This window comes from Odontomachus brunneus, unplaced genomic scaffold (genome assembly GCF_010583005.1).
Source record: "Odontomachus brunneus isolate Ranch 3 - 2012 unplaced genomic scaffold, Obru_v1 Obru_scaffold_017, whole genome shotgun sequence".
Classification (NCBI taxonomy): domain Eukaryota; kingdom Metazoa; phylum Arthropoda; class Insecta; order Hymenoptera; family Formicidae; genus Odontomachus; species Odontomachus brunneus.
The window spans coordinates 1,252,150-1,270,271 of record NW_022639467.1 but is presented as its reverse complement, the minus strand read 5'-3'; the positions used below and the strand labels follow the sequence as shown (position 1 = coordinate 1,270,271).

General features: G+C 38.7%; 1 protein-coding gene across 4 annotated transcripts in view; it reads right to left on the bottom strand.

Annotated features, from left to right (window-relative positions):
* LOC116841688 (protein couch potato) overlaps nucleotides 1–18,122 on the bottom strand; it is a 157,579-nt gene that overhangs the window by 62,081 nt on the left and 77,376 nt on the right. For all 4 annotated transcript variants that reach the window (XM_032809939.1, XM_032809938.1, XM_032809941.1 and 1 more), the window contains exon 2: nucleotides 12,766–12,843. In XM_032809939.1, coding sequence (XP_032665830.1) covers nucleotides 12,766–12,843 — 78 coding nt within the window. The remainder of the gene's footprint in view (nucleotides 1–12,765; nucleotides 12,844–18,122) is intronic.

The window sequence follows — 18,122 nt, the reverse complement described above, 5'->3', positions numbered from 1 at the left end:
TCTCTCTCTCTCTCTCTCTCTCTCTCTCTCTCTCTCTCTCTCTGTGGTCTAAATTGTTCACATTCCTGCGGGAAGACGATAACTGATCGTCATCTATACGCGTTATGCGTAAATTACAACTCAGAAACGATTAATCATCTTTTTTTTTTGTGAATCTGTGCTCAAGGACAAATAGTAATAAGCAATAAGTAATAAGCATAGTAATAAGCAACTATACAGCTGACAACTATACAAACTTTGTATGTAGAATAAATGTACGATATATCGTATATAGTTTAATAAACAATTTTATAGTTGTTGAAATCAAACTGCACAATTAAGTGAATTATATAAAGGATTAAAAAACTACATATAATTGTCGTGATTATTCAGCTTTATTTGCGATAATCACACAAAATAACTTATTAAACTATATTGCAAAAAAATGCATCTAAATAAAAAAATATTTATTCGGTGGTTCCTAATAACACGTTTCCTTACACCAATATTTCTCAAATAAAAAAACACACATTTTCTTGAAACCTTAACTGTTCGCGAAAGCAATTGTTTTATTTTGTTTAAATAAAAGAATTTAAATTTAGTCATCAGTAACTACCGAATATTTTTAATTTAAAAATTTTTATTTCTCTCTCAGTACATATATACATTCATTCTACGTACAAAACTTTAAAAATAGTTTACTCTTGTCCCAATAAAAGTTAATTGTACATTTCTTTCGACAGTTAGGATATTCTGTTCGCATTAAAAATTAGAAATTTATGCGATATCATTCCTCGATCGTCATCCGACTTGAACCGGCGACTCGGCGATATAATGCGTGGACACATCTCCAGGAGTAATGATCTCGCTATTCATTGTGCGTCCATATTTCACGCGTCGCATCGTCGTGGTCGCTCTTATCGGGCGCGCAAATGAAATTGAGTTTCTAACGAACGTGAAATCGATTTGCACGCGCGCGCACAGACGCACAGACACGTTTCGATCGTTACCGCATAGTCGTGAGTCGCACGATCGAGCAAGGTGATTGTCGTCACGTCAAATCGTTACGTCGTCATTATGTGAACAGGTGCGAGAGGCGAGTATGTCACCTGGCGCCTTGAACATGCGAGAGTTTAACGCCGGAAATCGCCGAAGCGAGCGAAATTGCGAGCGCGTAGCGGTTCATTATGAAAGACAGAGAGCTCGTCTTGGAATCTTTCTCCTAATTAGTCCTCGCGCACAAGATACAACGAGTGACCATGGCTTCGGCGCGATTTACAGTTACTCACAGCGAGCACAATACGTGCCTCCGTTGCGCACGCGCGTGCGCGCACTGTATGAGAGAAAAAAATATCTAAGAAATAAAAGATATTTATTCAGCGAGTATTAATAACACATATCTGTTTACTAATATACATATTTTTGCGCCGAGAGAAAAATATTTCTCAAGCAAGAAAATTTAAGTTTTCTTAAAATCTCAGCTTTTTCCTAAAAACAGTCGTTTATTCTACTTGAGAACTATCTGAATAAATCTGTTAGCAATACGCACCGAATAAATATTTTCTCTTTTCAAATATTGTTTCTCTTAGTGTAACGCATATACCTTACAACAGATGGGACGCTCCTGCACACGATAAATTAAATCGATCCAAAAGCAAAATTCGTTCATCATTTTATAAGCGACCGCGTAAAATTTTGAGTTATTATTGAAAAATATCGGGGAAATAATCGCGAGATGCGAAGTGACAATCTTCTTTGATCAACACCTCAAAAGTCTATGTAACTGTTTGCAAAATAGTAAATACCTTTTCGTTCGGTTTCGCCCAATTTACAAGCACACCTGCACTGAAATCGCACTTATTCGTCGCACTCCGCATCACAACGCGCGCAACACTGAGAGAAATTATAAAATTAACAAAGAGATATTTCCAATCAAAATACTCGATGAATTTTTATATCCAATCAGGATATTTGATTAAATATTGTCGAATACTTCCAGTCATAATGGCATTTCATCAAATGAACCAATGAAAAAATTATGAATCGATATTTCTCATCGGATGTTTCCTGATCGGATGCAAAAGTTCATCGATATTTTGGTCGGAAATATCCGTTTGTTAATTTTTTATCGAATAATTTCTCTCAGTGGACGATTCGCTGATTTTCTCTAATTAATAACTCAGAATTTTATATGTGGTATTCGCAACAGTTGAGGAATCTTGTACTTGGTGTGACCTAATCTATATATACACGGGCGTTCTCTCATCTATCGTCAGAAATCCTGTATATATGATACATAAACACACACACACACACACATACATGCGCGTAACACAACGTACGGTTCAGGTCGACCCGGTGACAGCGCTCAGAGCGCTGAAATATTTCAGCAGATCTGACGATATCGGGTATTCCATTCGCATATTTCCGAGATATCGCCCGAATTTAACGCTAATTGAATTAACGTTGAGCGCACGATGATACAAGAATACAGAAGTGCTGTGAATACGAATGCTCATAAGTACGAAAGCTTGGGAATATGTGAGATGAAACACAGCGAGAATGAATGTATAGAACAATATGGGAGGAGGAGTGAATTGAATGAAAACGTATACTACATATATCTTTTTTACCTACATAGAAAATACTTTAGGATCTAATTAGGACCCGGCTCGATTTCCCGCAACAATTATAGTTTCTACATGGAAAATCTATGCAGGTTCTACATGGGAAATCTATGCAGGTTCTACATGGGAAATCTATGCAGGTTAGAAGTGTCATATTTTAAACATGCGAATCTAAGGAAATCTAGACAGATCCCATTTGGTCACCCCAACTTTTTTCCAAAGATTTTTTCTGGTTTGCATTTTAAATTAAAATTTAGCAAAATATATGAAACACTTCGAATATTTACTTGTTACAAGTAAATATACACACATACCTGCAAATTAATTACTCAAAGTGTTTGCAAAAAAAATCATTACGAAGAAATTATGATAGAAGACATTCGAGCTAAGAAAGTTAAAAGTATATCCAACAAATTCTTTCGATGTATGAGATCGTCAAATTATTCTCATATATAAATGTATTCTATATTATATATAAAATAAAAATATATTATTTTACGTTTTAACATGAAACAATGTAAGCCAGAGAAAACATTTGTATTGTTTCTGTTGCATTAATGAAACTGATGCAGAAAATATTTCAAAAAAGCTCGAGTTTCCTTAATATTTTTGTTCCAATTTTAGATAGAGAACCCATATTTGGAACAAGAATGGCACTCCCAATTAGTATCATAGCAGGATAATCTATCTGAAGCAGGTTGGGTACTCTGATTGAAATCTAATGTGCATTTGAGAAAATATTAGGAAATTCCTACGCAGGTAGCTTCTTTTTAACTCCTAACACGCGAGACATTTTCTCACGATGAATAACGGACGAGTTGTTGCATCTTCGTCGCGTGACGGGGACGTCGCGACGCGTTTAATGAGACTCTCCGGGAGAGTCGTCGCGACAGATCGCCGGGAAGGGACGGAGAGCCGAGCTTTCGCGCAATAAGAGGAGTCGACTTTTTGTTTCGAGAAAACTATTTGAAAAATATGGTATGGGAACGGCGAAAATGTGCGCCGGATCCGTTAGCAGCAAAATTTACGGAGCCTATTAAAAATAGCGAGGCACCGAGAAATGGAGCAAGACATTCGGATATTTTATTAAGGATCTGACACAAATTCTAAGGTATTCGCGAATTTCTCGGCGACGACCGCCTGAATTATCAAACGATCTGTTCCGAGTGTGCACGTGTATGTGTATGTGTGTGTGTATGCACAGGCGTGTATGTGATATGTACGTCTGTTTTCGTGTGTCCGCGCATGTGCTCCGCTCCGTTCCGTGCAGATCCGTGGAAAAGGCGATTATTAGACACATAAGAGAGTTTTTAATTTGCTGTGAGCTTAATGTGTAATGCCTCGTTATTGCGCTATCAAGAATCTCCGACGTTTTCTCGTTGGCGCGAGAGGAATGAAGGAATCTCTCGCAGTGGAGAAACGCTTTCTTGGTTTCCTCTCTCTCTCTCTCTCTCTCTTTCTCTTTCGTTTTATTTTTTTATGACAGTAATGCAAGTGGAACGCGCGCGCGCGATGAGCACTCGGTTACATGCGAACGCCGTAACGTCGGAGCTCATTACCGGAATGCCAAACTGTTAATAATCGCGCGATTGCGATGGAAGTGCTAATTAGCGAAGCCGCAATTAGAGAGTGCCGTAAGTATCGGAACGTTTATCCGGCGAGCGCCTTTTTTGTGCCTGAACTCGAGTAACGCGAACGTACTTCCGAAATGTCTCGTCTAGACTCGCATGAGTCACCATCACGATGTGCGTTTCGATTAACGCCTTATACTGCCGAACAACGATATATCGTTGTTAGCAACACTTGCGAAAAGTGCACTGAGAAAAAAATTTATGATATTTGGAACTAATGGCATAGTAAAAAGATTATAGTTAGGAATATCATTTTTATAGTAAATGTCACCATAATGTTTGTAATATTTATAATATAAGCATAGTATAACTGATCCATGTAAAAATTTTACCAAGAATTATAATTATTTGAAATAAAAAATATAGTAAGGTAGCAAATATTGAATGATAAGAGAAATTAACTATTTTTTATAGTCAATACAATTGGAATATTTAGCAAATGTAGGTACATGTAACTATATTCCCAAAGTATACTTTACTATACACATAGTAATAAAATGGTGACTATAAATCTTTGTTCATTCTGCTATATCTTCATGTTTAGATGAACTATAAATATATGTTTGAGACCAAAATGAACTATAAAATATAATGAGATTATAGTTATTCCAACTATTTTTTTCTCTCACTGTGCCAACGATATATCGTTGTGCATACGATGCTGCCGGACTAATTTTATAAGACGTTATAAATGGTGGAATTTCTTTTCAGAAATTTTTCTTAAACCCTATCAAACTACATCAATTTGGTCCGATATTTTACGCTTAGATACATTTTTTCGGTCGGCACTAAAAAAGTTAAATTGCAAATATTTATAATACGCAAGTTGTATCATGTCAATAATCGTGTGATCTAATCTGTCTTGAATTAATCGGGCTCGTATTTTTGAAAATATCAACAATTTTCATTCAGTGAATCAATAAATTATTACTCGCTGATTCGAGCTTCTTTTGAAAAAACACACATGGAATGTGAGAAAACACGCTTTTAAAGGAGACTGGAGAGATACACGTATAGAGAAGAGGTGAAATGGTGATTAATGCACGCGTTGTTGAAGGAATAAATTGCGGGATTTAATGAGAGATTTTAACACCGGCCGAAACAGAGAGCTCGCTTTAGATGTTGCGCGGATCGACTTGCAGAATTTCCCAGGTATCTGTTACAACATTCTTGGCAGCCGCGCGCTTCTTAATCTCGCGTCATTAATCAACTCCTTCGAGCTATAGAGTACCTCTGCTTAAGATCCGTGCGCATTGTCAATTGAGACGACAAAATCGAAATTCACGAAAGCGGGAGTTATTGAATTTCCGACGCAGACGAATCGACCGAAATTCTAATCGTGCAGGAAGGAAATCGCGTAAGAGGAGAAGCACACGTATTCATGCCCGCAACACAAACCAGCGATCAATCTCTCCTACGTAGAACTTTTCATTACAATAATTAATTAATAATTAATGGCGAATAATTATAACGCGGGCGCATCAGGTTATACAGATGTCAACGTGAAACATTCAACGTCCAATAATCGCGCAGTAATCTCCGCCGCGCTTCTCGCTGTCGATATCAGCAGCAACATTCTTGGCACTCAACTCGAGATATTTCACATTATTAATTAACTCCCCTTAACTATGAAATATCGCGGCCATTAAAAAGCTAACTAGCCAGCCAACCAGTCAGCCAGCCGTCCACCGAGGGTTTATAGCGCGAGCTTTCGCCGTCACGCGAAGCACGTCTACACACAGAAAAATATCATTCCCCATTGCGGGAAAAGAAAACGATCGCTCAGTTTACTTTCCTTCTTTTAAGGGACGGTTATCTTCAACAAAGAATATCGTCTTCATAATAGTCTTCAAACACACTCGTCACAAACTTGAGGAAAGCTTATTATCATGTGCTCAAAAGAAGAATTTATTTCCTCTGCGAGGATATTATAAAGCTCTATCGAAGAACGAATCGGCTCAACTCCTTGCAGCAAGTAAACTGAATTTCTATTTGCATTTAATATTCTTGATTGAAATTCTAAACTTACTTAGGATCCGGAAAGCATTTTGAATAAATTTAATGCTCACGACAAACTTATAACGCGGATCTGTGCACGGTATAAAAGAAAAAAAAGTATAAATAGTAAAAGATATTTACTCAAGCGGTGGGCGACATTAAGGTTTTAAGAAAACGTATGTTTTCTTGAAATTTGAATTTGAAAATGTGAAAAATATTTTTTTTTTTGCATAAAAATAATATATATTAACATAAATAAATAAATATATATATATATATATATACAAAATAAATAAATATATATTACTAATACTCACTGAATAAATATACACTGAGAAAAAAATTTACTAAATTTCAAAAAACGTTTGTTTGGATAGTACCGCGTAAAGATATTTGTTTAAATTAAGTAATTATTTTCTAAAATTGAAGTTTTAAATGAAGTTTTAAATATAAATTTGTTTCTTTAATTTTAGAAAATAATTACTTAATTTAAACAAATATCTTCACAGTACTATCCAAACAAACGTTTTTTAAAATTTGGTAAATTTTTTCTCAGTGTATATGCTTTTTATTTCATAGATATTTTTTCTCTCACACACATACACACACATATAGTGCAGATACATAAATTTATGAAATGCTTGAAGCTCGAGTCGAAGTGCCATTTCCGACCTGAATTCCCTGACATCTGTATATTCTGAAGAATCAGTGTACGTTTAATGTTTCATGAAACCCTACCTGATGCCTTTTCTGAACGGTAGAAAACGCAAAATGCCACTGCGGTAGGTTTCAAAGAGAATCTTTCAGCGAATTTAATACGTTAAACAAAATCGAAGAAAAGTCGATGCAGAGCGCAGAGTAGACATTTAGTGAAATATCGAGCTCAAAAGCCGGATAAAAATTTCGACTCGGCAAGTAATATTGACTCGAATGCAGCTTTCTGTGTGTACGTGCATATGCACGCAAACCTGGTTTGCGCCTTTGCGAAACTCTTCCGCGGACGACTCTTCCGGCGCGCCGAAAATTCGTCGTAAATTCGCGCGGGAAACGGGTCGCGCGGTGCATTATGTGCACGTAACGTTACGATACCTCAAAGACGATTAATAACTGGATTCGCGCGACGCGACAGAGCGAACGCGAAGAGATTTGCGAGCGAAAATAACGCACGCCCGCGTCTCTCTCAAGGTTTATTGTCCCGCCTGCGGTATTTCGCCAACTTGCGTTGGCGTGTCGATGCCAAGATGCCGCGTTCTCTTCCTCTCTCCCACCTCTCTTTCTCTCTCTCTCTCTCTTTCTCTTGATACCGGAGATCGTCGGGGATATACATCACACCCACACCGTCGGCGTCGTGGAAAATCGGTCGCGTTTCCGCATGCGCGACCCGCTTTTGGATCCTCGTTTCGATTATATATTTATTTTTCGCGCTCCGCGCGACATTTCGCGAAAAATCGCGAGCAATTCGCGCTAAAGCGTTCACGTCGAAATCTGAGGAATTATACCGGCGAGAAGTTTTGACGTGAAATGCATAGGACTTCAGAGAGCTAAAGAGAACTCATCTCTCGTCGAGGAATCTGCAGTCAATGGAGATCGATTTGGCGTCGCGACGATTATCGTTGAAACCGCACGCGGAGGAAATGCAGCAGTAAAAATTATGCTGCATTCTGGATCCCAGTGAGTTTAGCATTTCAATCAAGAATACTAAATGCGAACAGAAATTCGGTTTGCTCACTACAAAGAGTTGAGCCGACTCGTTCTCTCGACAAAGCCTTACAATATCCTCGCAGAGAGAATAAATTTTTCTTTTGAGCACATGATAATAAGCTTTTCTCAAGTTTGCGATGAGTGTGTTTGAAGACTGTTATGAAGACGATATTCTTCGTTGAAGATAACCGTTATTGTTTTCTACGACGTTTTTGTAAAGCTGAATTATACCGAAACTGTAGCATGAATCACTGCAGAAATAGCAAATGTGACAATTTGTTCTGGTACACGATATAAAAAGCGTTCAAGGGATTACAATAATTGTGTAGTAAAAAGTCAAACGTGCGTAATAACATTCTCAAACAAACGTGCAAACAAGACATGTCTCTGTGTTCATCTTAATACAAATTAGTCATTCAGTTAATACAAATTAGATAATCTTAATACAAATTAGTCATTCTCGGCGATTAGTCATCATATCTCTTGTTTGTGCATAAAAATAATAGTAAATAGCAATATGCATACGAATTTTTTAGTAGCAACGATGTGCGATTACTACAAACATGAGTTTCCTGGTTGCAATTATTTCACCTTTGTGTTCATAAATACTAAGAGAATAAAAAATAGATAATCTCGATACAAATTAGTCATTCTCGGCGTTCATCATATCTCTTGTTTGTCTATCAAAAAAAGTAGTAGATAACTATATGCATATGAAGTTTTCAGCAGTAACGATGTGGTAGCGATTACTACAAACATGAGTTTCCTGGTTGCAATCATTTCACCGTGCAGTCGCGAATATTGCACACTTTTATCTCAGTACACAACGTCGAACGAGCGATGGAACATCTTAATTCGCTCATCCATTCGACTCTCGTTTTAACCGTTGTCTCACGATTATTATTAATTTATTCAATTGTTATTTTTATATTTACCGAGACAACGAAACAGCGTTGTTTTGATGGGACGTCTTTTCGGGCTCGCACAAAAGGCTAGATTAAAGGATGAGGTCCTTTCAAAGAGGGCGCCGCCCCCGTTAAACCGCGAAAACCGATCAGAAAATTACTGTATTACGTTTTGCTACGTAAAATCATTATTTAGAGTGCCTCGGGAGCCGAAAAGAAGAAAGAAGGATGCCTGTCGGTCGTTTCTCTCTCTCTCTCTCTCTCTCTCTCTCTCTCTCTCTCTCTCTCTCTCTCTCTATGTATACTTCGCTCGCGGCTCTCACGGTACCGCCGGAAATGTAATTCCCAGCACACCCACGCGACTAATCCTAATCCCTTTGAGCGAGCTGCTCACGACGATTTCATGAATATACAAAATAAGGACGAGGGTACGAGTTAAAAAAGAAAAGGAGAAAAAAAACAGGAGAGAGAAAGAGAGAGAGAGCCACGCCGCCTTTTTCGCCGTCGAGTAACGATACGCTCGAGAGAAGCTCGCGGGTTTAACTTTCGAGGGAGATTTACAAATGGAGCGAGAACAATTTCGCCGTTTTTCCACCTGTTCTTCCTTCCGCGACGACAAATGTGACCGCGGCTACTTTTTCTCTTTCCGTTCCGCCACCGTCGCCGCCGTCAGCTCGATTGAATTTCACCCTGAAGTCGCGCGAAACGTATTTAGCTCTGCCTCTCCCCCTCTTTTTCTCTCTTGAACTGACCGCAGTCTTCCTTCCGGAAAATTTCGCCGGATTCGTCATTGATCGAATCACTCTCGATCAATAACGTGGAATCGCGCAAATCGCACGGATATCGGTGTGCAAAGTTTAATTCATTTAGACGCTGGCATCGAACCGAACTTGTTTGTGTTTATACATACAGATGGAAAATAAAATTTCAAATATTGGTATACATTAAGGTAGATGAATTTGTTCATGTGAGAATTCAACAGTCAGAGAGAGGAAATACACCTCTCTCTTCGAGGTGCATCTTCATTTGCGAAAATTCTACCCGCTAGACGATAGACGATATTTATTCGGTGGATACTAATAACACATATATCTACTTTAAAGTAAAATTTTATTTCAATATAAAAGAGTTTCATTTAAATAGAATAAACAGTTGCTCTCATGAAAAGCTAAGATTTTAAGAAAATGTATTTATACAAAAAATATTCTATATTAATACAAGTATAAAACGTTATTCGTGCTTATCGAATAAATATTTCCTATTTCTTAGATATTTTTTCTCTCAGCGTAGAAACACCGTGAAATTGAAAAGAATTTATATGAAAAAAAAAAAAACTATAATATTCTCTCCGTGCATACGTACAAACGAGCTTGAAATTCGAATTTGAAAGATATTTTATATTAACATAAGTATGTATAAGTATATATAAGTAAATATGTCACAAGTATCCATCGAATAATTACTATTTATTTCTTTTTCTTTTAGTGTAGTAGTAAGAACGTAGTAAAATTGAGAGGAGTTTATAGGTGCAGAAAAGAAAGCTGTATAATTTTGTCGAGACACAAGGAGCACGCAACATTTTTACCGCAATGAACTTCAGAATTCATCTGATATCCAACGAGATTTATAATCAAAACTTTGTCGGGGGCCAAGTTATTAGAGAAAAATCTCTGAGAGAGTTTCTTGAAAAAAGAGAAAAACAAATCCTATCGAATCCTATGCGTTGCGAAATCTATTGAAGAAAAAAAGTGTCTCATCTTTGCCTCCGTTGATACTGATCCTGACGCAAAGCGCAAGGATAAAAAGAGCAAATGCAAGAGACACGGGCGGAACGCGAACGACGAGCGTCGAAGTGCCATTGCTATCGATTTTTCGTCTCGCCGTTGTCGGAGCTCGGAAGTGCAAGCTCGTAATTGGCACCGACATAATTAACCCCGTAGACAAACTAACCTAGGAACGCGAACCGGGCAAATATGACGTTATAGAGGAGTACCATCTCTCTCCCTCTCTCTCTCTCTCTCTCTCTCTTTCACGGCGAGAGGCCGGCGTAGACGAGAGCATGATTCATAAGGGGAATATTCCCCTTGTGAATACAGTTCGAACGTTCAGTCATAACCTGCCCGGCCAGTCGGTCGGTGTGTGTTTCGCCGTGTGATGCCGCGCGAGAACTAGAATGTAGATGAGCTTATTGAACCTCAACAGCGAATTAAGCGCGACGGGTGAGGAGAGCCAGACCGGTGGGGTAGATGGGGTAGATGGGTAATTGATATGATAACGGTGAGAGAGAAAGAGAGAGAGAGAGAGACTCTCTCTCTCCCCGAGCTATGCACTTCCGCGAGAAAAACCAGAATGAGTGCACGGCGATCGTTATCAATCAGGATACTCGCGTGTACATGCGCATAGAGAGCAATACAGCTTTCTTTTTTGCACATATAAACTCCTCTCAATTTTACTACGTTCTTACTACTACACTAAAAGAAAAAGAAATAAATAGTAATTATTCGATGGATACTTGTGACATATTTACTTATATATACTTATACATACTTATGTTAATATAAAATATCTTTCAAATTCGAATTTCAAGCTGGTTTGTACGTATGCACGGAGAGAATATTATAGTTTTTTTTTTTTCATATAAATTCTTTTCAATTTCACGGTGTTTCTACGCTGAGAGAAAAAATATCTAAGAAATAGAAAATATTTATTCGGTAAGCACGAATAACGTTTTATACTTGTATTAATATAGAATATTTTTTGTATAAATACATTTTCTTAAAATCTTAGCTTTTCATGAGAGCAACTGTTTATTCTATTTAAATGAAACTCTTTTATATTGAAATAAAATTTTACTTTAAAGTAGATATATGTGTTATTAGTATCCACCGAATAAATATCGTCTATTTTTCAGATACTTTTTCTCTTGATGCTGTTAGTGCAGGAAAATAGGCTGCCAACAAGGTCTATCTTACTGAAGGACATAGCAAATTTCGCTTGAAACGTGCTAGAAATTTTTTAACAAATTTCGGTTTCTAAGATACAAGTAACATAAAGTGAAAAGATAGTCAATTAGTGCGGAATATTTATATTCCTTGATGACACAAAATTCTTTAGTAATTTTTAATATAACGTTCTCTCTCCGTACACGGTATATATGTGTATATTGCTTTTATTGTCCGACATTATTAGTTATCGAGATTTTAGTTTAATTTAGGTTAATTTAGATATTAAATATACATTAGCTTGTTATGTTTATTTTATCGGATTGTTATTTCAATTTCGTGTTATGCGAAACACTTTGTAGAATGTAATTAATTGTCAATGATTTTTCCGCGACCGAGCAAACCAAGCGTGAAATTAACCGCGAAAGAGAAAGAGAGAAAGGATGCTTTCTAATACCCAAAGCGATTCGGAAGTTTAAGCACGTACGGATCTTAGCGCGTCTATGGAACGTATAAAACACCGAGGCGGCTTGAATTATTGAGAAACACACACATATCCCGAAATTGATAATTCATGTAACCGTGTTTTTCAATTCCGTGAGTTCTTTGATCCTTAAACTGCCTTTACGGCGGTGCACCGGTTTGTACGATTATACCCGTAATGGAATATTAACGTTCAGAGGAATTTCGGTTCCTCTCCTCGGTGCCTTCAATACATCACGTCGTTTATATTCGCGAAGAGCGCGACCAGATCCGCATCGCTGCGTCGCTGTCCGGAATATTTCGCAGCGTCGGCTTCTCAAATCTCGAAACCTCCGCGGACCCTTTGATCTCGACATCGCGAATACACACGACTATATATAAAATAGCAAACACACATATAGAGAGAGGGAGAGAGGCAGACAGACAGACAGAGTGTGCAAACGCTCTCTGTCTCTCTTTCCCTCCCTCCCCCCTTCTCCTCCTCTCCCTCAAGACTCACCTCGTACGCTCTGAAGAGCAGATAGAGCTCCCTCGGCTTGGCGTCCATCGGCAAGCCGCTCACGAACAAGGTGCGCACCTGAAACGGTAGAGAAAGAGAACGATAATTGAGTTAATTAACCTAATTGGTGGTGTCCGGAGAGGAGAAAAATAGAAGAGAGAGAGAGAGAGAGAGAGAGGGAGACAGACAGACAGACAGATAGAGGTAGACAAACAAGGAAAGAAGAGCGCCCAAATAAGAAGACGAAGGAGGACAGGGAAACGCACGTCCAGGTGACTCGAGGGAGAGACAGGGGAATCGGCTTTCTCGATTTGACTCCTGCCCTCCTGAGCGCAGACGAGTCGACGGCAGGCTAATTGCAGAATCAATGCGAGAGCCTGAGACCGTAAGAAGTCGCTTTCCCGCCGCGCCCATCCACCCACTCACTCCCTCCCCCTACCTTCCCCCTCATCCGTTCTTGTCCGTCTTCCTTTTTAATTTCGCGATTAATTCGGCAATTTACGAGCGGGCGATCCCATCTAATTGACGCGAAAACCCTCGAAGGTCCCCCTTAAAGTGATTCACGAAGATATCTCTCGCCACTCCCTCCTCCTCCTCCCACCGACCCCGATCTGGCCGATATTGATCGTTCTCTTTCCGGTTACTATTATTACTGGTCGTTAGCGTCGATGTAACTGAATTAATGCGATATTGTTTCGCTTTCGTCGGGGAATGCAAATCGTACTTTCCGTGCTTGCCGTGCAGCTGAATGCCGTCGTCGGCAACAATGCAGCGGGAAAGACGACTGGCGCAGCTTTCGTTGGCAGGGCGCGCTTTCGGGCGCGCATTAGCGCGCCGGATAATTACTAATCGAGCATTCTCGAGTCGATACAAATTGCTGCGATTTCTCGCGGAGTTTCTCCCGCCGAGAGCGCGCACGAAACGTTCGCCGTGACGTCATAAGGCTGAAGTGCGCGGTGATGTTTCGATTTTGTTGAGTTTCTTTTATGTCAACTTTTTTTATCTCAGATTACTAGAACATCTTTCCCGCCGATTGCGGCGATATTTTTTGCACTCGTGAGCTCGACCACACGTTGCATATTTATTTATAGGTTTTCCTAAATGACAAAAATAGCTCCATATAAAGCTCAATACTCTTTTAAAATGGATCACTCAAACATCATTGAAAACAGTGAATATATACTGACTTCAGTTATAAGTATAGCACTAAAAGTGCTCAGTGCTATACTCATAACTGATACACTGAGAAAAAAATTTACTAAATTTCAAAAAACATTTGTTTGGATAATACTGCGAAGATATTTGTTTAAATTAAGTAATTATTTTCTAAAATTAAATAAAGAAGTTTTAAATATAAATTTGTTTCTTTAATTTTAAAAAATAATTACTTAATTTAAACAAATATCTTCACAGTACTATTCAAACAAACGTTTCTTGAAATTTAGTAAATTTTTTTCTCAGTATATCTGTGACTATTTACTGATTCACTTTAAGAGAGTAATTACTTAATTAATGTGCAATGTTTCAAAACATTCGGTTGATCGATTTTCGCAAAATTAATTCCCAAAGATACACCTTTCCTCAGAGCATTACATCGGCTCCTTAAGGGAATGCTGGAGTCGATGACGAACTCAAACAGTATCGATAATATAGAGACGATCGTCACTAACATAATCACGCTATCCTTTTTGTATTTCATATATGCAGAACTTACATGAATGTGTGTTGCTTTTACCATATTCAACGGAAAATCTAACCATACATGTGTGGGAATCTTTCTGCAAACGTTTTCTATATTTTAAGCAAATGCATATGCGAAGGTAGAGCAAAGTTTTTCAAAATTTTTCTGTTTGGAGCATTCACTTTCAATATATACAAGCTGCGGAACTTTTGGATTAGGCAAATATTAGGCAAATATTACGTTTATTTACGTAGCTTGAGATTTTACATTAAAAATTTGTTGTTCGTTTTCGTCACATATCGAGCAATGTTCCTATTTATTTTTGCACGTACTTTCATTGCGTAAAAGCATTTGTAATTCTGTGTAACCAATACGACGTAAACTTTCAGAAAAATATCAGTGTTCTGTCCACTGAGAGAAAAGACTGGTAATTATAACAAACTGCATTTAGTTATAGAAATTCGTTGAATCCTTAGTATCTAATACTAAATATTATAATAATTACCAAATATTTAATAGATCGAGAGTATGACGTAATTGCATTCACAGTAACATCAATTAAATAATTTAGTAATAGTTACTTAATGTTAAATATTTAATATGAAATATATTACAATTATGAGCAGATATTTGATAATTGTTATGAAATTGTTATATCCCATGTAATAAAAAATTCAGTAGGTACGAGTTCTATTTTGTTACCAGTATAAGTATGTTTTGTTGCAGCACAACGAAAAATTCATTCATTTGCAGCTATTACATCGTTTCAATATCTATTATTACAGATGGTTGGTTGAACCTACCAAAAATTTTGTAACTACTACAAAATCGCTTATTTTGCTCAACTATTCAATAAGTTTTATTTACCAAATATATTCTGGAAGCAAATAAATTTTACTTCTGTCAAATAAATAATTTATTTTACAGAACTAAATTAATTAATAAGTATTGCCATAGCTTTGGCCCGCTATATTTACGTCTACCATTTAGTAATAGTAACCAAATTTTAGTAATATTTACTAAATCCTTCTCTCAGTGTCGGTGGAGTTTTCAGCTTCAGCATCCCCTTAACGTCGGAACGATATATTCGCGCGGACAGACGCTCGGCGCCCGACATTTTGTCAAGTGCCGTCGTTTGCGAGATAATTAATGATCGGTGCGCACAGGGGCCTGCTTATCACCGGCAGCCTTGGCAATGCAACACTGATAAAAAGCCGGCTCGCGCGACGCTATGATGCGAGGCACGTAACCGCGCGTCGTCGTCGTCCTCGTCGTCGCCGTCATACAGGGCTGTCTACTAATGGATGAGACTGAGAGAGAGTAGCCGTAAAGTTTCGCCGTGCACAAGTTACACGACCGTCTTACGTCGGGGACGGCCTTAAGTAATTGCCGCGGCTGCAGTCGCGCGTGCCGCGCGCACGTTGCGCATGCACGCGACGCGGTGCGCGTCACAGACGCGCAGGTGAGAGCGCGTCACCTAGGCGGATCGGCCGGGCGACCTCGCGCACTCCCTCGCCACCCAACTTATAATGATCTCCGGAGCGGAGCATCAAATTGCCGCAATGAGGTTGCGGCAATTAATAAAGTTAAGAAACACCGCCGCCCGTTGTGCAAAAGTATGACGGTTCGCAACTCACGCGGGCGAACGTAATTACGGGAGTCGGTCGCGCCGAGTCGCGCCGAGCCGTGCCGAGCTGCGTCGCACATGTAATTACTCTAATTTTTCGCAAAGACGGCGACTCTACACGATTCTCCCGGTGGTTTCTATTCGCGCGCCGTCGAAGCGCTCGGTACAGTCCTGAGAAAGCGAATGGAGTCCGAAATTAGCTCGCATTATACGACACGGCGAGGCGGCAGATAGGGACTTGGCGAAAATTGATCTGGAAAACACGCACTTAACATGTTACGAGCCTTAATATGCCGTCCGTTCAAAGGCTTTACTAATGATTGAGTCTCCAAAAGCACACGGAAGGAAACTTCCAGTTCGTGTGTAACCGAATGGAGGGACTAAACGGGAAAATTTGCTCGTGAGAAATAATATCTCTGTGACCGAAAACACTTTTCCGGTCATTCAAAATTAAAAATCATTGAAAATTAAAATTAAAATCGATTGAGGCAGCAGTTGGCAGAGTGGAAGCCTTCCTATTTAAGGATATTTCTTTCCCTGCAACCGAGTTTTTTATTTGTCCGGTTACCGGATAATAAAAAATTTAATTACACTAACAGAGTTGTTTTTTCCGTATACGCATTAAGAAAAGGCTGTTTAATATTCATGTCATTGTAACTGCGTGACGAAATAATTAAAAAACCTAGTTTCTAGCGAGTGCTATTATTGTAATATAGCTTGACGTGTAAAGTTGCTCTCTTATCAGAACAAGGAAATATTATTATTTTTCTCTTTTCATTTCCTCCGTATGTCAAATGGATTATCCGTTGATGAATAAATAAATAAGTAAATAAATAAAATACTTTTGATACTAAAAGCAGATATAATTTTAATAAAAATGACTATTCATTTCTCTCAGTAGACGGGGAGAATTTTCTGGCAAAAATTATCGTAAAATTTTGTGATGGATCGACATTCTGTAATAATCGACCATTCTTTCGTTTCATATGTGCTACTTCTATTTTAAGAGAGAACTGCAACGTGCCATTAAAAAATTTACTCTGTTCCTGGCAAAATTCACTATGTTCCTCAGCAAGAATTTTACTGACAGTTTATTCTCACACTGCTAAAAGTACAAAAAATGGAAAAGAATTTCGGTGCAAAAAAAAAATCTACAACATTCTCTCGCCCCGTGTGTGTGCGCGCACTTCGACATACGAAACTCGGATTCATTTCGATGTCTTCCTCAAACAGTACGCATGTGCCAGACGCTGCTGTCGTGTTTGAGATGATCTGACATCGTCAATTTGGATCACGCAGCCTTACCTCTCGCGAAATAAAAGGACACAGAGCAAGTGGCGAGCGTTTATTTATGTTACCCGAGCTTCAAGACGCGCTTGTACTTCTGATACGTGAGGTAAAACTGCCAATGCCCGAACATGTACCTAATCCTAGATATTCTTATTGTCTTATTGGTCTTAAAATATGAATATTTAAACTTTCAACATAAAAAAGTATATGTACAAATATTGAATTTACATACATACATTCTATGTTGAAAGTTCAAATATTCGTATTTAAGTGCTAAAATAATAAGAATGTTCAGGATTAAGTACGTGTCCGGGATTTGGTACTGTTACCTTACTTTGACTTACATTTTTCAAGTCGGAGACAGTTTTTCAACTGTCGGAGGAAAGCGAGGAAATTACCTCGCCTGTAGGAAAGCCATCCAATAGCTTCCTTTGGACTGAGACGCCAAGTATCGGGACTGTACCGCGCCCACAAGTCGGTATCGAGCCCGGTGGTCCACGTCGATCGACGAGAAGGGAATGCCAATCGCTTTCTCGCTCTCTCGTCCTCCCTCTCTCTCTCTCTCTCTCTCTCCCTCCGCGGCAATTATCCGATTAGATCGCGAAATAAATATCCGCGTGCTCGCGCGCGTGCTGAGGGGCGAGGCCAAATTGCTGGATACGCAAGGAGAGCCGCGAAGAATGCGGCAAAATCCGCTCGATGTGCCTCGCGAAAGTTCGATTTTCTATTCTCCCCGTGGTCTCCATGTCGCTTGTGGTG